A 22,430-nucleotide genomic window follows, 5' to 3' on the forward strand; every position below is an offset into this window, starting at 1 on the left:
AATTTGATAATAATTATATGGTTTTAGAAGATTAATATCATGTAATAGTATAATTAATTTTTAATAGATATATATTAGATGTTTTTAATGATGTAATGTTACATTATATGTTTGATTACTCTTAATCTTCTGATATTCCAAAAACCCAACCTATAATAAATTAAGAATATTTTTAGAAAAAATAATTATACCAAGTCCAGATGTAAATTTTTGTGTCACAATATCTGCTAAATTATCTAATTTGTTATTTGAATTTCTTGATTCTTCATTAACATTTGTTAAATGTTTTTTCGTTATATTTTTTTCGGCAATATATGATATTTTCTGTTTACTAAAAGGAAATGATGTTGATGATAACGTTGTTCCTAATGTTCGAGCAGCTTTGGATGCGGATGAAAACAAGGATTTTGGAATATGTATAGATCCTGTAATATTTGAGTATCTAGTCATTAAATTATTGTTTAATTTTGACAAATCTTTTTGTGCTTTAATTGATAATTGTTCTTTTTCAAATTGTCTCCAGACATTTAATATTTCTATTAGATGCTCCTTTGGGCAAATGTTAATTACTTTTGAAAGAAGATACATTTTTTTTTTTATATTTTCTAACGATTCTTCTTTTATTTCATGTTTTTTAGAAATTTGGAAGCAACTTTTCCAAATAATGTTCTTAAGTGGTCTTATTGTTTCTATATCATCGGTTTCAAAAAGAGAAAATAAATTATTAATACATATATCATATGCAAAATTAAAATCATTTTGAGATAATGCTGTTTCTGCAATGATACATAATATTTTTCCTTGAGTTTCTTTTTCTGGAACTAAGTAATTTTTATTTAGCCCTAAAATTAAGTCATTAGATATTTTTATTACTTTATCTACAGATTTATATATTCCAGGATTAGATGATAAAAAATCTTCTAAAATTTCAAAGGGGTTGTTATGTAATCGAATTTCTGCTGGTGTAAATCTATGAAAATATTGGTTTAACGCATCAGTTGCGTTTATTAAGTAAGAAAAATGTTCTAATTGTTGTGAATTATAATATCGTTTCATCATTTGTAATAAATTGTAGGCATTTTTCATATTCCCTTTTGTAATGCTTTCACCAGAAGAATTATCAAAAAACTCTAAGAAAACTTCTATACAAATTTTTTTCACTGTTTCATCTTCTAAAGGTATATTTTTTTTATTTGTTTTTATGTAAATATTCTTTACAAGATCAAATTCTGAATAAAAAATTAATATCGTAAAATTATGTAAAATTTTGCATACTTGTTGCTTTTAACATGTTATAAAGTAGAAACGATTCATATTCTTTTCTTGGTATATTTTTATAAATAAAACTAACATTATGGAGCCATTCAATATCATTTCTCAATTTTATCCAATCTGAATCATTGAATTTGTTTAAAAACTCGGGATTTTGGGGTATCATTTTATGCAATAAGGATATTTGAAGTTTACTCTCTTTATTTCTATAACAGATCGCTTCTGCAAGTGTTATTTTGCACCCGCCTTTTTGGGAATTAATAATTGAAACAGTTTTGATCATTATTTCTAATAAACTTAAAGAATTAAAGTTTGGTGTAATTAATTCTAAATAATTTTGCATATTTTCAGGAGTAAATATATTTAATGAAGAGATTTTTATGTCACTTAATACACTATTATCTTTATTAGTTTCAATATTCAAATTTTGTTTGAGGTTTTGTAAAATTATTTTCATTGAATGAATATTCTCTCTTTCTATATTTTTACAACAATAACAAGATGCCATTGCGTATTTTGAAAAATTTTCGTATTCTTCCGCACTAACAATATTGTTGGAAGATAATAATTTCATTAGATTTAGATTTTTTTGTTTAGAATTGAAATTCAAAAGCCATGACCATAATGAATCCCATACATTTTCTTTTGATAACTTTTGATGATAGGATATATATGGTATAACACTAGAACTTATTTCTTTTAATATTTCATCGTTTTTTAAATGCTGAAGAAGAATGTCAATTGCTTTTTTATAATCTAGAGCTTCAAATTGTTTTAAAGTTGGGATATTGAATTCTAATGAAGGATTGTTATATTCTCTGTTTATAACCGATTCTAATGTAGTTACAATTCCGTGTCCCCATTCTCGAGCTTTGAGAGGTATAGGATATTTAGAAGTAAGTACGAGTTTGCGGGAAAGTGAAATTAGTCCGGTTTCTTCTTCGATTCTTTGGGCTCTTGAAATAAACCAAATATATAATTTTTCATCATTAGTGAAATCATTTGTTCTGAGATTATTTTGATATATATTTAGTTTTTCAAGTTTTTGTAATAATGTAGCATCGTCTATATCTTGTATTTTCGATATTTGTGAGCTATCTATATCATCTTCTCCCTCATATTTTCCATAGAATATTAAAGAAAGATATTCTTCTGGTTCTGTAGATTCTGGTATAAAATTAAGAATATCTAATATTATTTTTTTAGAAAAAATATTAGGAAATTTTAATATAAGATTTGAAAGCGTATGTAAAGATGGAGCAGATGCATATTGAATTGCTAAGTATAAGATCCATGGTATTGAAAAGTCCGTCGACATACAGAGTAATATTTTAAATATAAAAAAATCTAAACAATAACGATTTTAAAATTTCGAATTTATTAATCGCAAAATATAAAAACATGGTTAAATTGATTTTAGAAGTAAAATATTTAGAAATTTTAAATTTATTACTATTTATTTTACATCTGGTGAATTTTCATGTGTAGATTGTATTTGCAAATTCTTTGGTATTTCATAAGTTTCAATACTATCAACTTTTTCTTCATAATTATAATTGATCCATGGTTTTTTTGATTCATCTTTAAAAAATAAATGATATGTTAAAAGGCCTATAATTACAAGAACAAAAGCGAAAGGATATAACCAATAAATATAATAATGAAATAAATAAATACCAATGATAAGATCTATAGTTTTTAAGTTTTATAATATTTAAATTTAATCTTACTCCAGAAATCGCTTGTTAGTAATGACATATTATAAAATATAGCACTACTTATTCTAAATAAAACGGGTGTAAGGGAATAAAATATAAATAATGAAATATTATATCCAAACATAAATCCAATTGTTTTTTTAGACCATTTGACATTTTTTATGTGTTTTCTTTCAAATATATATACTTGAATTATATTGATGAACATTCCCCAAAAACCCAGTTGACCTATAACTTCGTATATAGATTGTTTAGATACAAAAATTTCTTCTAAGACATTGCTTACACCATATAAAGATGATCCAATAATCATGAAAATATTACCCTTGATGGGATCTTTAACAATATAGTTTTTTTTTGTCTTGAAGTCACTTATTGCTAATGTTATAAGACCCTTGGTTATTAAAAATTATATAAATGTATAAATAATAGTATACCCCAAAACATATCAAAATTCCTAATATTTGTGGTATATTATATCGTACTTTTAAAAAAAAAAAACTTAAAATAAAAACAGTTATTATTGAAAAAGAGTCTAAAAGAGTGCATGATAAAATACTAGTGTATTCATATGCCTATATATGTTATTTAAAAATGCAATAAAATTATTTTGCTAACTTTTACGACAAGGAAATTTGCTTCAACATCCAAAAATGCTAAAATAAAATATTTCCATCCATTTTTTAAAAATAATTTTGTATATTTTTTAAATCCAAATGAATAAACTGTAAAACAAGTATAGACAAACGCAAGAAGAGCATAATTAGGAAATGTTTGAAACGTAGGTAAGTTTATATGATAATTGTTTAATTTTGTAGTAAATGTACTTGATGCTGTAATCATTAAACTAAGAATTTGTCCGATAATAAAAATTATCCAAAAGTGTTTAATATAAAAAATAATAGATTTTACCCATTTCTTATATTTAGGAATACTCTTTTGAGTTGTAGATGATATGTTTTTGAAACTTAAATTACAGCATTCTCTATTATTAGTTTTTTGATTTTGCATTATTAGATTTGCCAGAATCTTTCTATATTCTGTTTTGTAACTATAATTTAGTTTAATTTCAAAATTTCAATTATTACTAAAAATATAGATTTAATTTCAATTATTAATTTTGATTTATAATTTTATGTCGTTTATAAAACCGAAATTTACGAAATATACAAAAAATGATAAAGTATTAATATAGTTATAAATTATAAAATTAAATAGGACTTCGGTTCTTAAAAAGATATATAATTGTATAAATTTTTAATTGGAAATTTTATATTATATGTTAGCTTTAGGTATTTTGTCTTTTTCTCGGCAAAGACAGTTACAATCTGGTACTGGGCAAACTGGATGTGTTCTAAACCATTCTTTTGCATGATCATGGTGTGAAACATGATGGCATGATAAGCAGAAATTAAACCTAGATGAGTTATTTAAATTTCGAAAAGTAAATCTATATTAAATATACCATTTTTCAAACAATTTTTCAAAATCTTCTGGACTTTTTATGTTTTTCTCTTCAAGATTATTTGAGGTTCCAAGAGAAAGTAAGCAAATAGAACATCGCGGAAGAGGTTTACTACAAACTGGACAGAGGGTATTCTAAAAAATATTATTAAGTATAATAGTATCGGTATATATATTAGGATAAACCTTTTGAATAGTTCCAGTTGTAGGAACATTAGAGTTTCGAATGTTTGTATTTCGTTTTGATGTCATAGGTTTATGTGTAATATTCTCAAAAAAATTAATAATCAGTTAAATTAAATAATGAGGAAAAACTTTATTACAAGAATTACAGCGTATGTATATTTGTTGCTGGGTTTTTTCCAGATTCAAAAGTTCGTCTGATTCTCTAAAATGTTTTTTCCTTAATACATCGAATTTTGCCCTGGTATAAAATAAACTATATCTATTAAGTAATTGACGATAACTATTCAAATAATTATTAAAATAATGTATATAGGGGAATATAATAACTAACTCACTAATCCAGATCAAAATCCTTTGATCAAAGAATTTAGGAAGACAAAATGAAGAAACAAGAGCTGCTGTTTGAATGTCAGATGTACGATTAAGATATATTTCTAGTAAATCAATTGTATTAGTGCTAATTCCAGTAAGAATAATCCCTTCAAGATCTCCTGTATTAATAACAGTTTTAACAATATCGTTTAAATAAAAAGAAAACTTTTAAAATTAGAGTTTATTTAAAAAAATTATGAATAACTATACATCATCATCATTTAAAAATCTTAATCCTACTCCAATTCTTTCTTTTAAAGGTAATCCCTGTTCATCTAAAACATCACGCCAATCCCCATTAGAAACATAGGCAAATATAGCACGAAGATATGGATCGTCTAATTCTGTACTCATTTTTCTACACATTTCTTTCCACATGGCATTATTTGCACCATTTTTTGCTGAGACAAATCCTGCTATTGCAGTTGACATTAAACGATGTTTTTCGCTTCCTTTTGACAATGCTTGAACTGTACGATTAAAGTTACCATGGAACAAAGCCCAGCTTGCAGCTTTGCTGTATAGTCCATCCTCTTCTAGTCTTACAGTATTTAGAGGTATTATTAATTATATTTATACTCACTGTTTTATTTTATCATCTAGGTCTTCACGAGAAATACTCCATCCACATGATGTTAATGCTAGTTTTCGTATCTCTGCTTTTGATATAATAGAAGTAAAAACGTTGTTTTTGAATTTGTTATTTATTTCTTTTACAGCAATAGTATATAAATTTTCAAAAAAGTTATTTTTATTGTTTTCATCACATTTATTAGTTAGTTTAGAGCCTATAATGATTTTATTTAAATATTTTTTATAGATTTTTCTCTTACTTGGAATTCCATACCAAATGTTATATACTCCTTGATAGCTTAGATCAAAATCACCTGAAACCATTTTGTTTTCTGAGGCTAAGTTTTCTGCATCTAATACTAATATAAGTTTAAACATTAGTATATAGAAACAATACTATTAATCCATTTCCATAAATCAAGAAGATACGTATTTTCTAAAATTATTTTATTTTTTGCTGACTAAAATTATAATTAGTATTACGTAAGTATTGATTTTACGGATTTACTTCCATCCCATAACCATTTTTTGCTCTTTTATACATTAAATATGATATATCATTTTCCAAAACATCTTTTATATTAAACCTATATTCAGTATCATATTCTTGATCAATTTTTGAATTTGGAAATGAATGAAACATTTCTGATTCTTCAATTTGATTATTAAATATATTTTCATCCATATTTAAAGTTAGGGATTCTGATATTTGACTTCCATTATCTTCATTCCCATTTTTATTCTTAGCTAATATTACATCTTTATTTTTTTTGGATAAATAATGTAAATTGGTTTTTGTACTTATGAACATCTTATTAAGACTATTTATTGATACTATATCACAGGAAGAGCGTATTTTTATTCTCCCTATTTTGTTATCTGACCTTAAGTAATAAAATTGGTAATTTTTATATGGTTCATTAGGAATATAATCAAAAGAAATAATTTTTTTGCTAGATTTTATAGATGCTGGATTCATTATTTACTTTTTATTATATTCAAATGAAAATACCCTCTCGTAAATACATCAAAGAAAGAGAATCGCTTTTTATAGGTGTTGAAGGTTCGGATATTTCGGATAATTTTTTATTGTTATAAAATGAAACTATAAATTGATCAGGGTTATCGTAATTATAATTTATATCCCAAAGTTTTATAACGCCTTCTTTTGAAAGCCCAGAAAGTTGACCTGGTTTGGCTCCAGTAAATTTAAGATCTATAATTTGAGAAGATTGATTTACTCCCCTATTTAGTAATAAACAAGGTTCTCCATTAGAGTTTTTTCTTCTATCCCAAATGGATACTAGACCTTCATCAGAAGTCGAAGCAAAATAATTCGAATTTTTTGGATCAATAGTGATATTATGTATAAACCGTGTTGAATAAAAGGTTGTGGCTGATACAGATGATTTTTCTCTTAAATCAAAAATTTTTATCCATCGTAAATTTACTCCTGAAATTAATTGTTTTGGAGAATCTGGAAAGTATGAAAGAGAGAACACGGGTTCTGATAATCCAAGTTGTTGAATTGGTGACATTTTTTTATTTGATCCTATGCTTTGATGAATATTCCAAATTATAAGAGATGACTCGTTCCTTATTTTCTCTAATCCGACTGCTAAGTCTCCTAGAAAATTTAGTGCAACTGCATTACAAACACGTTGTTGTTTGGTTGGAAATCGAATGGGAGAAATTTCATTATCTAAATTTAAGATCAATGCATCACCTGTTGTTTCACCAATAGCTATTGTATTTTTTTGTGAAGGAGAGCTACAAATACATTTTATAGATGATATTTTGTTTTTTTTAGAAATTAAAGAATATGCTGTATCTTGGTTGTTATCAACTGTATAAAGATGAATTTCATCTTTATCAGGAAATGCACATACAAATTTGCTTTCGTTATCATCTTCAAATAATGGAATTGATTTTATGATGGATTTTTCACTCATATGTTCTTTAATTTGTCATTGAATAAGTGTTCGATGATAGCGATTTCTGCAAAAATTAACCATGCATCAAAAAAACATGGACTTGATAAAAGAAAGAACAGTTAAACGTAAAAAATGCTATAAAGAGTCTTCATTTGGGAATTTTGAAATAAAAGGATCGAGTCGTTTAAAAAAGAAAATTAGAGATTTGGAACGTCTTATTAAAAAAGTATATATTTACAAAATGATTCTGTGAATTAATTATAAAGGGTACAATACCTGCAGATGTACAAATAGAAATGGAAAGGGAGATTCAGAGTTTACGTTTTGACCTTAAAAATGTTCATGAATTAAAAAAGAAACATGCTTTAGAGGGAAAATATAAGATGGTTAGATTTTTCGGTATGTTTGATGTTTTTAAAAGTATATACATGGTGTTTTTGATAGTTTTAAAAAGAGAAGAAAAAGGCATTTCGTCGTTTGAAACAGGCTCAAAAGCAGCTTATGGAAGTATACGATGAAAATGAAAAAAAGAAGCTACAAGAAATTGTTCATCGATGTCATGTAGATTTAAATTATATAATTGTATGTTTTTATAGTTTTTTTCTTTAGTTAAAATAATCTTTAAAGGAGTTTCCTTCTTTCAAAAAGTATATTTCTTTGTATAAATTATCTTCAGAAAATTCATCTACTGCACAAGAAAGAATAATGATTTGGAAAAACATAGAAAAGAAAATGGAGTTAGAAGGGAAAATGCATTAAGGTAAATAAAGCTTTATGAAATTTCTATTTATGGATGTTTTAGATATATTTCTTGAAAACCTAACTTTTGAATTTTACACATTGTAATTAAACATGCAAAAGTTATATATTTAGTGAATATTGATATGTATATGTTAAATATTTTCATAGTTTCTTTTTTATATTTATATCATGATAAAATGTAGTTTTAAGAAAAAACAAATTTAAAAACTAAAATATTTAAAAAAACAACTGATTTTGCATTTGGTTAAAATGGTTTATATTAGATTATAAGTTTGTTAAATAGAATAAATATAGTAGAATAAATATAAATAGATAAACAAGACAAATAAATAAATTTAAGTTTTAGAGATTGGTATTTTGTTTGTTTTATAATATAAAAACACATTTTGTGAAGTTATTTTTACTTCGTATTTTGACACGTCTATTTCTTTTTTTTGTGGTTCATCATTTAAAAATACTCTAGTAACTGCTGATTTTTTGTTCCAAAAAAATGGTGATATTTTTTCTATTTGAGTATTTTTATTATATTCTTCCATCTCCTTTTTTATATTTTCCGGCATTGGTAATGGATATATTGGTTTGAAGGATAATTCGTTAGGATTGAATGGTTCGTTCCATTTGTTTTTATAATTAATATTATTAAAAAATGTCGTCTCGTGAGAAATTGAAGATAAACTCTGTTCTTTTAGTTTTTCAGTGCTAAATTCTGTTCTAGTATCCAAAGAGACTTTTTGAGTTGATAGCTTATAAAACGTTTCGTTTTTGAAGACGTTTTTTTTTGACATTAAGTTATTAGTTTCTTTTGTTTTCAAAAGCTGTTTTTTAGAATACAAAATTTCATCTAAATTTTGATTTTTACTATGTTTTCTTAGTATTGATTTCCATTTTTCAATTAGTTCATTATATGGTCTATAGTTAGTATTGTGTCCATTCAGTATCCAGGGCTTTTTTGTTCCTGCAAAATGTACTATAGATATTTCAGATCCAAACTGATTATATGCTGGCAAATATCTTTGTTTGTGATTTAAATGTATAATTAAGAAGAATAAACTTACTGATAAGAAAATGAAGGAACTACATTGTATATAAAAGGTAATCGATACCATTTCGAAAAGTAGTAGTTAAGAAGACCTTGATCTCCTCCTAAATTAAATTCTATTAAATTCTATAGTCAATAAATACAAAATGGCATACCATCATATGATATGTTATTTTTTGCAAGATTTATAAGTGAATTGTAAATAGAAATGTTGGGTTTAGTGACAAACACACCCTAAAAATGTTACATTTAGGTTAATATATATTGAGGCAAACGCTGTTGAAAATGTCTGGCCAACCAATATCTGGAATTGCCTAACTAAAGTTATTTTTTAATAGAAACAATTATTTGTTTACTGCAAAATCAGTATCCAGATCAAATAGCTTATCTACATTTTTTGTGCAAAATGTGTCTCCATCTAAATATACAATTTTTTTGAATTTTTCTTGAGCCCAAATATGTATTTTTGTGAGAGAAGCATGAAGATCTGGTCGACCAAAAAGATTAAGTTTATCTATGTCTTTACTATAAATAGGCTCTACATTTATCACTTCATCATATATTTCCTTTAAATATTTATTAGTTGCTATTTTTAATTAAGAGTTTGTACATTCAATGTTATAAGAGTAGACTCTGAAAGAGTTTTTTTTGTAACTAGTACAGAAAGATATTTTTTAGATCCTGAATCTTTTATAGACCATGCTAAAACTTGTGCACCTATATAACAATGTTAGAAAAAATAATGATAGGAATATTTTAAGAAAAATTAAAAATGTTCTCACCGATTAAATAAGAATCTGTTAAAACTAGTGTCATATAAGTTTCCATACCATATGGATATTTTTAAAATATAATGATATGAAGATATTTTGTTTTTTGATATTTTTTTGTTTTTATGAAATATTTAAATACATAAATTAGTTTAGAAAATTCGAATAATTTTAAATAACATTAATGAAAAAAATATTACAGCCAATTTTCTATATCAATTTCTAAAATAGAACCAACAAATGGTATTTCAAATGCTTTAAGAACATTTGGATGAAGAATTCCAAAAATACCTACATTGATTTCTAACATATTTTTAAGTCGTAGAAAAACTTTAGCACATCTCCCTTTAAGAAATATAGGTTCTAAGGCGTTATCAATAAGCTATTTAAACTATAAATGTATAACCTTCTGCGCATTGAATCCAATAACCAGGGTTCTTATCCTCTGGTGTAACATTATTAGTATTTAGCATATTCATAATTCTATCAAGGAGACCATGAATGATTTCGAATCCTGATGCATTTGAAAAATATGCTGCACTCCATAGCCTTTTATTTTTACATAATGTTTCTTCATTTTTATTTTGTAACACAATATCTGATACTTCAAAGATTTTCATAGGAAGAACATGTTTTTTATTTTCTCGTATAGTTTTTAGTAATCCAGGTATTAGAGACGTTCGAACAACTTGATAATCTGATGTTTTCGGATTTTCTAAAATTATTGCTAATGAATTACTTGTTTTACCAAGATAATTGAAGTTTTCATTATATGAGCATAAGACAAGAGGCATGACTTCTGACCATCCTGCCATAGAGCATTCTTTACGAATAATGTCTGTTAATTTATTAAGAGGTAAAGGTTTACCTGTTGTAGCAATTTTATTAGTGAATACTTTTTTAAGACGATTATATCCATAAGCTATTGCAACATCTTCCATAATATCGCATTGATGCAATATATCTGCACGTGTAATAGGAACAAATACATCTAATAATTCTGGATCAATAGTAGATTGTTTTGATGAAAGGCCCATTCTTTCTAATAATTTGGAAATTTCTGCTGCAGATAAATCAAGACCACAACAAGAATTAATATATGAAATTTTAACTGAATTTATATAAGGCTCTACTTTTGGCCATATTCGTGAGCACTGATTGTGTGGTGATTTAATGTGAACTGGTTCTATGCTAATAATTGTAAGAAATAATAAATTATATGCTTAAAAGCTAGTATTACGTGAATGGATCCTTTGAATAGCATGAGAACATAGCTACCATGATGTTTGTTACTATTTCTAATTTTGTTTGATCAGTACCAGTTACTTCAATAAGAACATTTTTAGTATTTAAAGTAATTTTGCTATGCTCGCTATTAATAATAGGAGGTAATGAGCATACAACTCTATTCGAATCATAAATAACTGGATAAATTGGAGAATTTTCAATTAAATGGAGAAATTTTCCAATATGTTTATCATTCTATATTTAATGAATAATGTTCGAAAACTGTTGTTAATATACCTTATAAAATTCAAAAAGCTCGACCATATTGAATGATTTTTTTTGATTTAAAGGAATAAAATTAATTTTTTCAGGTTTGTGGGCTTCATATGAAAAAGGGCCCTGAATAGTATCTAGGTCATGAGTTCCAATTGAAACTAAGGAGCGATTTCTACAAATATTTGAATGAAGTTTTTCTTGTAAAGATATAAAGCTCTCATATCTACTTTTAGTAAAATTAAGTTCTCTTAAAATAACTGCAGAAATATATGGTCTAATTTTTGCTGTCTATAAAATTAAGCATATAAAAAAATACCTTGTAATGTTTAACCTCTTCTGATACATAAAGCAATTGTAGTTTTTCTGGTTTAGAAAGCTTAAATTCTGGAGCTTTTTGATGTCCGAGGAAAATATTAAGTGCTCTTGAAATTCCTTCGAAACAAAGCAAATCATACCTATTTACCTATAAATCTTATTCTGTTTGTTTATAATTAATCTTGGCAAACCTGTTTGCAGGAACGTCAATTTTAAATTGTGGACGTTCAGGTATTTCATTAATAGTTTTTGATTCTGATGTCTGAATAATTAATTTATAGTAGAATGGAATATACAGTATCATACATCTTTTTCTAATTCTAGTCCAAAATTAAAGCAAAGTTCTTCGAATTCTTCTGTTGCTAATTATATTAGTTTCTTTCATGTTCATTTATAAAAATTACTATAATTATAATTAAGTGCATTAAATAGATCCTGAAAAAGATTTTAGGTAAATTATTTATACTCATTATAAAATATTACTTCTCTATCCACACTTATAGTGGGCATTTTTTATGTTTTTATATTTTTTAAAGTTTTTTAAAATTCGAAAGTTTAGGAATTTGCAAAAGTCGATAAGATTTAAAAAATAAAAATTAATAAATTATTTAGTGTTTTTAATATTGATTTTAGGGAATGAAAAGTGAAATAGTAAGGATATTTTTATTTTGAAAGAGTTCGAAAAAAAAACTAAAAATGTTTAGGGACATTCAAATGCGTTATATCCAATAGCAGTATTAATTGATGAATTAAAGGTAAATGTTAGGAGTTTTTCTTTAACTTCTAAGTATTCTAATTGAAAATTAGCATGATGATGTAGCTTTTCGTCTTAATGCTATTCGAAGACTTTCTACAATTGCACTTGCTCTTGGACAAGAAAGAACAAGAAATGAGTTAATTCCATTTTTAGACGGTTTGTAGTTAGTAGTTATTTTTCAAGGTTAATTATATGCTTAGAGTCTATTGATGATGATGATGAAGTTTTATCTGCTTTAGCAGAAGAATTGGGAAATTTTGTTCAATATATCGGTGGGCCTCAATATGCACACGTGCTTCTTAGTCCTCTTGAAAGTCTTTCCGCTGTTGAGGAACCCTTTGTTAGGGATAAGGTATTTTTTTTTTTTTAAGTGTTTTATTAATACTTTATGGGCCGTTGATTCTCTTAATAAAATTGCTGAAATTTTTACAACAGAGCAAATTGAGGAATATATGATTCCTCTTATTAATCGCTTAAGCTCTGGTGAATGGTTTACTTCTCGCACCTCAGCTACTGGTTTATATACAACTGTTTATAAGCGTGCAACAAAATCTATTCAGGATTCTCTCCGTAAAAATTTTAGTTATTTGTGCTCTGATGATACACCTATGGTCAGAAGAGTTGCTGCTACAAATTTTTGTGTATGTTATATATATATATATATATGTATATTGCTTAATTTATTCCAGAAATTTGTGCTTCAGGTGAATAAATGCCAGGTTATTGAAGATTTGATTCCTGTTTTTAATGTTATTGCATCAGATGATCAGGACTCTGTGAGATTATTGTCTGTTGAGCCCCTTATTGCAATTGCAAAAGTTCTTGCTTCTCCTTCAGATGTCAATTATTATTTGTTGCAGAATTTAAGATGTCTTACTTCTGATAAAAGTTGGAGAGTACGGTATATTGTTGCTGATCATTTTAATGAGGTAGTAATATGTTTTTTACTTATTTTAATTAGTTTTAGCTTGCGAGTGTTGTTGGTAAAGAAGTAATTGATTCCGATATGTTGCCTTCTTTTCTTCGGTTACTTAGAGATATAGAGGCTGAAGTGAGGACTGCAATTGTGGGTCAGATTCCAGGTATTTATTACTAATGTTTCTGGTTGTGCTTTTATGAACAGTATGAAAGGATTTTGTAAATATGTAAACTGTCAAATTGTTTTGGACGAAATTCTTCCTGTTTTAAGGAATTTAATAACTGATCCTTCACAGCATGTAAGAGCTGCATGGGGAAAACAAATTAGTTTGCTTTCTCCTGTATTAGGGAGAGAAATGTAAGATATTTTTATAATATATTTTTCATTAAAATTATATAGTACTATAGAACATCTTCTTCCTATATTTCTTCAATTATTAAAAGATGAATTTCCTGATGTTAGACTTAATATTATATCAAAACTTGAGCAAGTTAATAATGGTTAGTTTAATATATATATCTTTTGCATTATTAAATTTTATATAGTTATTGGTATAGAACTTCTTTCTCAATCTCTTCTTCCTGCTATAGTTACGCTCGCTGAAGATAAACAATGGAGAGTCAGATTAGCAATCATTGAATACATACCTTTATTAGCAAGTCAACTCGGTGTTGAATTTTTCGATGAAAAGTTAACTGAACTTTGTATGTCTTGGTTAGGTGATAGTGTTTTTTCTATTCGAGAAGCTGCTATTTTAAATCTCAGAAAATTGACTGAAGTTTTTGGCGTTTTGTGGGCAAAAAAAACTATAATTCCGCGTGTACTTTCTATGGGGAATCATGAAAATTATCTTTATCGTATGACTACTATATTTGCTATTGTTGTGAGTTTTTTTTTTTTTTTGATTTTATAGTAAACTTATATTTTTATAGTCACTTGCACCTATAGTAGGTGTTGATATAGTCAGAAATTATATTTTACCTACTGTGAATAATTTGGTTGATGACAAAATTCCAAATATTAGATTTAATGTTGCTAAATCTTATAAAGTTTTATTTGATGTTTTAAAAGATTCACCTGATGGTTTAGAGTTGTTTAATGCGCAGATTAAGCCATCATTGGAAAAATTATGTAATGATCCAGATACAGATGTTAGATTTTTTGCTAATATGGCAATTATGACACAATAATTTTTATTATTTTTATTAGATTGTACAGGTAAATAATTTATGGCATATTAATTGAAATGGAAATTTTATTGTTTTATGTTTAACAAATTTAATGCAGTTGTGTGGTTTTTTATTATATTATTTATAATTTTAAATTTATTGATTCAAGATATTTTTTTAAATTATTTTTTTATTAAAATAAAAGTAATTTAATAAAATTTATATTTTAAATTTAATAAGATTATTTTAAATAGTTTTTTGAAGGTTCATAGAATTTTTATTATTTAAATTATTTATATTTTTTTATAGATTATGTGTTTTATTTTTTTTGAAAATAAATGTGTATATTTGTATTGAAACATTTTGAGATATTTAGAATATAAAATTGAAAAATATAAATTATTTGATTATATTGTAAAAAGCTGATTATATTAATCATATTTTTTTAATTGATTTATATAAATATATTGCATTATTTTTTGTAATTACAGTATATTTAAGACAATTGTTAGTTTCTAGTTAAATATTTTTAAATTTATGAATTTATTAGAATATAAAATGTAATATTAAATATTTAAAATATTCTTGAATATTCATCTATTTGTTTTATTATTCGATAAATATGATAAATACATTATTAATTATAAATACTAGATCTGCAGTAAAATAGGATAATAAAGATTTAAAAAACAATATAATTTTTATTAATATAGAATATATATCATGATTGAAATTTTATTTTTACATATTTTTGTTTATTATTTGATTTATGACAGTGTATAAGACTATGAGTTATTTAAAAAATGTTGATTTTTGTTGCCTATATTTTGTATATCATTTTTTTCAATGAAATATGCTAATTCTGCTTTTTTAAGTATACTTTGTATGTCATTATTCTTTCTATCTACAAGATCAATTGGCTTTTGTTTCATTTTATTTTTAATTCTTTTGAAAGTTAAATATCTTACAAAAATATGATTATTTATATCAATACCTTGGATCTGCGCCTGCATTAATAAGAGATTCGACTAATTTAGGATCAGATATATATTTCTTATGTTTACATAAAAAATAAATACTCATTTCTAATGCTATATCCTTATCTTTATATTGATATTCAACAGCTTTGTGTAATGGTGTATTTTCTTCCAAGAAATTCTTACTATTCATTTCTAAATCCTGAATATCTAATAATATATTTAAGCATGCAATAGAGCCCTATTTTAGTTTAGCTTTTTTTTTTTTTTAGGTTTAAACATGTTGTACTGAAAGATGAAGAGCAGTGTTTCCTATACAATATGTTTTTTTAAATTATTTTATTGTAAATTATATACCCACTCCATCTCTTGAGTTGTTCAAAAGGTGAATATCGGTTAACTCATCATCTAATATTTGATTTAATAAATCTGGATTTTCTTGATAGCAAGCTGCAAGTAAGATTTCTCCTAAAAAAATAATTTTATTAATAATATTTATTTGATGTGACTTGTATATATAGTACCAGGGGAAGCACTATCATATTCCATAATAAAACTAATAATATTTAAAAGCAGAACTAAGTTTTTTTATATTAATTTTTATAAATTCTTAACACGTGCTGGGTTTTTAAGATATTAGAATGTTAATTTTAGGGTTTTAAAGATATTTTATTTGGATTATCTAAAAGAAATTATTACATAATAAATTAGACAAATTGTCTAAGATTTAAGTTTGTTTAAAAAATATTTTTTAATAAAATGATGTTTTGTCCTGCTTGTGGAAATCACCTTTTAATTGGGACTTCATTTACAGGATTTAATAGATTTGAATGTAGAACATGTCCTTATGAGTTTCCTATAAACAGATATGTAAATTATGTGTTTGTATTTTTAAGCATTAAAATAAAATAGTTATGTTCAAAAAGAATTATGAAACAAAAAGAAGTAGATGATGTTCTTGGTGGTGAAGGTGCATGGGACAATGTTGATAAAACAGAAGGTATTTCTGGATTCTATGTAAAATTTAAACTGAAAATTTAAAAGCACAATGTCCTGTTATGGATTGTGGAAATTTAAGGGCTTATTTTTTTCAAATTCAAATTCGATCTGCCGATGAGCCTATGACTACATTTTATAAGGTAATTTATTATTTTCTCTTTTTCTGTATTTATAGGTTTTTACGATATTTTTTTAATAGTGTACAAAATGCGGACATAGATGGAGAGAAGGCTAAAGAATTTGAATTTTTTATGTAGTTATTTTTATAAATGATACAGAATTTACATAGTGAAATATAATATAAATGAATATTGTAAATATTGCATCTGTATACTAATAATAAATTGTATATATTAAATATAATTTTTATTTATATAAAAAATGCTTAAATTATAGTTAAATTTAAAGAGACATTTTTATAAATTCAGTAGCCGAATTTTTCTAGGACTTTGCTTGTAGGTGCATTCTTTTTTGCTTCTAAAAGGCTTTTCTCTTTAGTAATCTTAGTAACATAATAAGCATGTGATCTGGTTTTGCGTTTGTTTTCAAGTTCGGATATAATATTTTCATATTTCCAGCCAATTTCCTTAGACAATCTCCCAATAGTACAAAATTTGCGTCCAGGCTTAAGTCTTAAAGCTCGAAGAGCAGATGGTACAACTAGTCTTTTTTGTTTATCATATGGAGGCGGAATTCCTTCAAAAACTTTAAGCCGCTCTAAAGCAGCAGCCCCCCGAGCTGTTTTATGAGGAATCATTCCCCGAATAGCTTTATACATAACACGTGAAGGTGCTCTAAAGTGAAAAGGACCACGGGCAGGATTAAAACGTGTTCGTTTGTGAAGATAAGCATGCATTTTTACTATAAAAAAATTAGTGATTTGACTTAAAATTTGCTCTCTACATTTATTTCGGAAAAACTAAATATAAATTATTAGTATGCTTTATTTTTTAATAAAATTTGTTTTTTTACCTCGCCGCTAATATTAATATCTTCACATCTCACAATTACAATTTTTTGCCCACTTAAAAGCTGTTTTGCAACAACAGATGCTAATCTTCCAAGAAGATGACATTTTCCATCAATTACAATTATGTTCTCCTGAGTAAACATTTTATTAAATTTTGTATCAAATACTATAATTTTCTTAGGTTTTCGATTAGAATTTTGTAGTTATTGTGACTTTCTAGGTTTGTACCCTATGTATTTAAGAAATCCAATAATGAGCATTTTATATTATTTTAAATGTTAACTATAGATATTTATTCATATTGTTTTTATTTAAAAGAAGTATAAGTAATTATAGTGATTATTTAAGGTATATAATTTTAAGTTTTATTTAATAAGGCAATGTATTTATATATATTAGTAAATAATTTTTATTAATAATTTATTTATTAAATTTTGTTAAATTATTTATATTTTTCTATCGTTTTTTGTATTGTTTTTTATGAAATGGTGGCTCTTAATATTCTTGTAAAAAAATTTGATGAATATCATGAAATTGTTAGAATTTTATCTAGTATTGAGATATTTACAGGTTTTAGAAGATTTTATTTGCATATTTTAGGATTTATAAATTTATAGATGATGAATTGCTTCTTGCTGATGTTGAATATATATCCAAAAAAACTAATATCTCTCTAAATGTTAGGAAACGATGTTTTAATTATGAGCTTATATTGATTGTATTTTAAGAAAATAAATAAATTAATTAATAGTGTGATTGTTCCAAGTTGTGCTGCTAGATCAATTCGTGGCAATATGGATCATCAGTTATCTGGTTTTTTGGTTAGTACGAAATGCAATGCGTATATAGTATCCATGCTTTTAAATAGATGATTAATAGTATTAGAATAGATAATATTTTAGATGGGGGTCTTCCTACTGGCCGTATTATTACAATTTCAGGTCCATCTGAGATTGGAAAGACTACTGTATAAATTTTTAAATTCTATTTATAATTTTTATAATATTATTTTTTTTAGATTGCGTATTCAGTTGTTTCTAGTTATTTATTATCATATGCAAATGCTCGTGCACTATGGATTGACACATCTGGGACGTTTTCTGTTCAGAGATTAATAGATATTGCACAAGATAACGGCTATCAGTCTAGTTTTCTTGAAAGAGTAGGGATTGTACGCGCTTTTGATATATGGGGAATTATCGATGGTGTAAATGAATTTCAATACCTTGTTAATAAATCTATGAATAGTGATGATTTAATTCCTGGTGTTATTGTAATAGATAATATTACTAATCCTCTAAGTTTGCTTATGCAGCGTGAACAAATTAAAGGTTAGGTTAATAATATATTATATTTTGGGTTTATTATTTTTTAGGACATAGTATAATGAATTTATTAATTCGTAACTTATATACTATTTTTTCTCAAAATAGAAAAATTCTTGTTCTTTTGATTAACTTTACAGTAAAATCGCATTCAACTAATTTTTCTTCATTTTCCTCAACTGAATTAAAGCCTGCATTGGGTGTGACATGGCCATATTTAAGTGATCTTGAAATTTTAATTACTAAAGCACCTAATAATGTTGATTATTCGTTTGCAAATATATTAGAAATTATTTTTGATCGTTATGGCACACTTTTAGGAAAATGGGGATTATTTGTGATAGTTGTTTTTCTTTTTATTTGTCCAACTCTGTTTTAATATATATCTAGATAAATGGATGCTTAAATAATTACTAGTTTAATGAAAATAGTTTTGCATAAAAAAAGATAGTATAATATTTGGGTATTGTTTTTTTGGATTAGAAAAAAATTCTACATCAAGCATAAGGTGCAGATGCGCTTATGTTAGATTGTTTTTTATAATTTAATGATTCTTCTGACTTAATATTATTGAGAAGCTTGTTCATATCTATTTCTTTTGATACGGTATCTTGATTTATCTTTCTTATGTCTTTATATGTGAATGTATCAGGTGATAAATTAAATTTACTTAATTTGATACTTGAGATATTATAAGATTTTTTTATATTATTGATATGTGGTTCTGTTAAAGTACGTCTTAATGAGTTTACCTTTATAATAGAAGAATGTGTATCACTTAACAAAATTTCTTCTTGATTTGATGTTATTTGTGACAAGGAATTGGAAGGAGATGAATGCTTTTCGTAATTTGTTGGATCAATTCCTACAAGAAAATCAGGTCTAGATATATCTTCTATAGGAATTTTGTAAATATAGTTGATAAAAAGAGTAAGTTTTACCTAAAATGAGTGATGATTCGGGTGACCATGCTTCCATGAGACTTTTTTTTGCGCTTTCTGGGAACTTAGGTGTAGTGATTAAAATATCGATTATTTCTTCTTTATTTAAAAATGGTTTTGAAGGTTCAATAGTTTTTGAAAGTGGTTGTGGTGAACATATTGATGACTGCATGAATGAAGGATGTAAAGTAATAAAGTCGGGCCATGATTTGTCTAATTTGCGTCTATTCATTTCCTTGAAAATATTTAGCATAATTATTGTTAAAAAAAAAATATTACTTCATTTACTTTTTCAAAAAGCTTCTGATTATTTATCTTTTTTGAAACAATTATCATATACCATATAATAATGCTTAGTATAGTGCTTTTTTGTTGTGAAGATAAAGCTATATTTTCTTCATTTATAGATTCTTGAAGATGTAACATAACTGGAACAAGTCTTATTGTTTCTTTGGATCCAAATTTTTCAGTTAAAACAAACAAAAGGTATTGTATTGCTTGATAATCAGTTTCAGTGTTATTAATTAAAAGAGAATATATATATATATATGAATGAAGAGATTGAAGATAATTTGAAGATGATATTTTAGAAGTCTAAATTATTTTAGTAAATGTTTTTTGTAAAATCTGCTTACATCAGAATTATAAAGAGATTCTTCATCAATAGAATTAAATTCAACATTAAGAAAAGTTGTTAAAACTGATATGTATTCTAAACGTAATACTATTAAGTTAGTTAAATATTTATATATATTAGATAAATTACTAGGATCATTATCTTTTAGTATAACAGCAGTATAATTCCATATATCTAAGGAAACTCTAGATCTAGATACCCCACTTTGATTACATTTTAAATTAACAATAACAAAAATTTCTTTAACTGCTGCTAAAGCTAATAATTTTCCGATTCTTACTTCATTAGCTGATGCTGATAGTGTATTAGAAAGAGGTCTTAGGCAACTTAAAAAAGATGCCGCCATATCTGTAATTTGGTCTCTATAGTATATATGTGTTGCTAATGCACCTAAACAATGTATTAGTTCTGAAATAAAGAACTCTCTCTGTTCAGAATTAAATTTTAGTCTTTCTATGGTATCTTCAAAAAGGTATGATCTTTTCGAAAGTATTATTTTTGAAAGCTTTGCTGTATCTGGAGTATCTAGTTCTTTGATTTGTCCAATAATTTTTCCTGTTAATGCATGTATAATATCCATAACAGAAAGACCAATTAAATTCACATTTGACGAAAGTAATGCATGTATAAGAGATGTAAGAAGAAAATATTCTTTTGATGGTATGTCTTTATCTGGTAATGATTCAAGCATTTCTACTGTAATTATAAGAATTATATATCTATGTTGAACGTGTGTCCATTTTGTAATTATAGTTATTAGTGTTACTGCCCAATTTATGATTAATTTGCTTTTGGTTAGGTTTTTAATATGTGATATTAAAGCTAATGTTGCATTTCTAATATGTGCACCATCGTTAATTTCGTATATACGCTTAAGATTCTCAAGAGCTAATATTTCATTTAATTCATCAGTTAATGGATCATGTTCGTTAGTAGTATGGGTGGTGTGTGATATAAGATTATTATGTCGATTTTCTTTTCCATGAAAGATTTCTGCTCTTAAAAATAATTAATTTTAATCTATAAATACTTTTATTATTTACTTGGATTGGAGATGTAATAAAAATTCTTCATTTTTATGTTCCAGATTATGCAAAATACCTGGAATAATTTTCGCTGTTAGATAGCGTAAATTAGAATTTTGAATAGCTTCGCATGAAGTAATGGCTTGAGCTGCTTGCATTCCTACGAGGCGATATCTTTAATAAATAAACATTTGAATTATATATGAGTAATAATTAAACCTTGTCATTTTTGGACCACTTTGTGCCATAGCAAAGTCCACAAAAGATGTTATAAGAATATTAAACTGTTTTGCATAATTCTCATCAGATGATAATATTAATCCATTGTGGTGGGAAATGAAAGATGTAAACTTAAAATAATCAGATGATTTTATAGTTTACGTTATTATAAATATACGCAGTCAATACTATGTTCAATTGCCTCGACATCTCCTGATCGAAGAACTGAATTTAGTATATTAACGACATTTGCTGCATAAAGATTTAAATCTTTATGGCATCTTTCTATTAATGCTTTACATATATACAATGAAACGATTATATCTCTATAATCGTTAATTATACGTTTGTAAAACTCAATTAATTTACCCTTGTTTTCTACGATAAACATCTTTAGACAATTTACGTTCTAAGAAAATGCCTACTTTTGGGAGTTTGCTTGGCTTTGTAAAGCCATAATAGCATAAATATGATAGTTCTGATGAATTAGGTTTATGCTCAGAGGTTTGACTTTTAGGATAACATCTTAAAATTAATTTCGTATGTTTACTTTTAAAAAATATGTTCATTGTTAATAAAAAAAT

The 22,430-nt window shown here is 25.7% G+C and overlaps 12 protein-coding genes across 12 annotated transcripts; 4 read left to right on the forward strand and 8 right to left on the reverse strand.

Annotated features, from left to right (window-relative positions):
* Positions 1–121: 121 nt before the first annotated feature.
* Positions 122–2,590, reverse strand: T551_00236 (uncharacterized protein; the record flags this gene model as incomplete). Its single annotated transcript, XM_018372503.1, has 3 exons — positions 122–150; positions 192–1,229; positions 1,276–2,590. 3 exons carry the CDS (start codon positions 2,588–2,590, stop codon positions 122–124), a joined length of 2,382 nt encoding a protein of 793 aa, XP_018231443.1.
* A 138-nt stretch (positions 2,591–2,728) lies between these two features.
* T551_00237 (uncharacterized protein) lies at positions 2,729–4,001 on the reverse strand (the record flags this gene model as incomplete). The annotated part of the gene is made up of 4 exons (XM_018372504.1): positions 2,729–2,961; positions 3,003–3,384; positions 3,428–3,565; positions 3,609–4,001. 4 exons carry the CDS (start codon positions 3,999–4,001, stop codon positions 2,729–2,731), a joined length of 1,146 nt encoding a protein of 381 aa, XP_018231444.1.
* Positions 4,002–4,265: 264 nt separating this feature from the next.
* T551_00238 (uncharacterized protein) lies at positions 4,266–7,537 on the reverse strand (the record flags this gene model as incomplete). Its single annotated transcript, XM_018372505.1, has 11 exons — positions 4,266–4,407; positions 4,456–4,589; positions 4,641–4,724; positions 4,770–4,920; positions 4,972–5,177; positions 5,223–5,553; positions 5,596–5,800; positions 5,846–5,938; positions 5,983–6,046; positions 6,094–6,554; positions 6,598–7,537. The coding sequence occupies 11 exons, from the start codon at positions 7,535–7,537 to the stop codon at positions 4,266–4,268; spliced, it is 2,811 nt and encodes a 936-aa protein (XP_018231445.1).
* Positions 7,538–7,613: 76 nt separating this feature from the next.
* On the forward strand, positions 7,614–8,278 carry T551_00239 (uncharacterized protein; the record flags this gene model as incomplete). The annotated part of the gene is made up of 4 exons (XM_018372506.1): positions 7,614–7,745; positions 7,786–7,918; positions 7,974–8,101; positions 8,147–8,278. The coding sequence occupies 4 exons, from the start codon at positions 7,614–7,616 to the stop codon at positions 8,276–8,278; spliced, it is 525 nt and encodes a 174-aa protein (XP_018231446.1).
* A 338-nt stretch (positions 8,279–8,616) lies between these two features.
* On the reverse strand, positions 8,617–10,148 carry T551_00240 (uncharacterized protein; the record flags this gene model as incomplete). The annotated part of the gene is made up of 7 exons (XM_018372507.1): positions 8,617–9,292; positions 9,337–9,436; positions 9,476–9,554; positions 9,596–9,634; positions 9,677–9,886; positions 9,931–10,037; positions 10,103–10,148. The coding sequence occupies 7 exons, from the start codon at positions 10,146–10,148 to the stop codon at positions 8,617–8,619; spliced, it is 1,257 nt and encodes a 418-aa protein (XP_018231447.1).
* Positions 10,149–10,286: 138 nt separating this feature from the next.
* On the reverse strand, positions 10,287–12,418 carry T551_00241 (phenylalanine-tRNA ligase, beta subunit; the record flags this gene model as incomplete). The annotated part of the gene is made up of 9 exons (XM_018372508.1): positions 10,287–10,453; positions 10,497–11,281; positions 11,331–11,572; positions 11,615–11,881; positions 11,925–12,048; positions 12,100–12,170; positions 12,215–12,270; positions 12,313–12,343; positions 12,392–12,418. 9 exons carry the CDS (start codon positions 12,416–12,418, stop codon positions 10,287–10,289), a joined length of 1,770 nt encoding a protein of 589 aa, XP_018231448.1.
* Positions 12,419–12,544: 126 nt separating this feature from the next.
* Positions 12,545–14,774, forward strand: T551_00242 (protein phosphatase 2A structural subunit TPD3; the record flags this gene model as incomplete). The annotated part of the gene is made up of 11 exons (XM_018372509.1): positions 12,545–12,559; positions 12,613–12,663; positions 12,716–12,821; positions 12,866–12,990; positions 13,037–13,306; positions 13,355–13,594; positions 13,633–13,747; positions 13,797–13,941; positions 13,984–14,084; positions 14,130–14,467; positions 14,517–14,774. 11 exons carry the CDS (start codon positions 12,545–12,547, stop codon positions 14,772–14,774), a joined length of 1,764 nt encoding a protein of 587 aa, XP_018231449.1.
* A 764-nt stretch (positions 14,775–15,538) lies between these two features.
* On the reverse strand, positions 15,539–16,279 carry T551_00243 (uncharacterized protein; the record flags this gene model as incomplete). Its single annotated transcript, XM_018372510.1, has 5 exons — positions 15,539–15,698; positions 15,748–15,971; positions 16,011–16,042; positions 16,088–16,198; positions 16,255–16,279. The coding sequence occupies 5 exons, from the start codon at positions 16,277–16,279 to the stop codon at positions 15,539–15,541; spliced, it is 552 nt and encodes a 183-aa protein (XP_018231450.1).
* A 210-nt stretch (positions 16,280–16,489) lies between these two features.
* On the forward strand, positions 16,490–16,964 carry T551_00244 (transcription factor S; the record flags this gene model as incomplete). The annotated part of the gene is made up of 4 exons (XM_018372511.1): positions 16,490–16,600; positions 16,643–16,730; positions 16,775–16,869; positions 16,929–16,964. The coding sequence occupies 4 exons, from the start codon at positions 16,490–16,492 to the stop codon at positions 16,962–16,964; spliced, it is 330 nt and encodes a 109-aa protein (XP_018231451.1).
* Positions 16,965–17,153: 189 nt separating this feature from the next.
* Positions 17,154–17,842, reverse strand: T551_00245 (ribosomal protein L13; the record flags this gene model as incomplete). Its single annotated transcript, XM_018372512.1, has 2 exons — positions 17,154–17,648; positions 17,702–17,842. 2 exons carry the CDS (start codon positions 17,840–17,842, stop codon positions 17,154–17,156), a joined length of 636 nt encoding a protein of 211 aa, XP_018231452.1.
* A 342-nt stretch (positions 17,843–18,184) lies between these two features.
* T551_00246 (uncharacterized protein) lies at positions 18,185–19,403 on the forward strand (the record flags this gene model as incomplete). The annotated part of the gene is made up of 6 exons (XM_018372513.1): positions 18,185–18,269; positions 18,317–18,378; positions 18,428–18,540; positions 18,585–18,666; positions 18,718–19,030; positions 19,075–19,403. The coding sequence occupies 6 exons, from the start codon at positions 18,185–18,187 to the stop codon at positions 19,401–19,403; spliced, it is 984 nt and encodes a 327-aa protein (XP_018231453.1).
* A 118-nt stretch (positions 19,404–19,521) lies between these two features.
* Positions 19,522–22,415, reverse strand: T551_00247 (uncharacterized protein; the record flags this gene model as incomplete). Its single annotated transcript, XM_018372514.1, has 9 exons — positions 19,522–19,919; positions 19,966–20,200; positions 20,245–20,559; positions 20,601–20,689; positions 20,732–21,600; positions 21,646–21,801; positions 21,847–21,977; positions 22,025–22,172; positions 22,216–22,415. The coding sequence occupies 9 exons, from the start codon at positions 22,413–22,415 to the stop codon at positions 19,522–19,524; spliced, it is 2,541 nt and encodes an 846-aa protein (XP_018231454.1).
* Between the last annotated feature and the right edge of the window lie 15 nt (positions 22,416–22,430).

Source organism: Pneumocystis jirovecii, assembly GCF_001477535.1.
Source record: "Pneumocystis jirovecii RU7 chromosome Unknown supercont1.1, whole genome shotgun sequence".
NCBI classification, from domain to species: Eukaryota; Fungi; Ascomycota; class Pneumocystomycetes; order Pneumocystales; family Pneumocystaceae; genus Pneumocystis; species Pneumocystis jirovecii.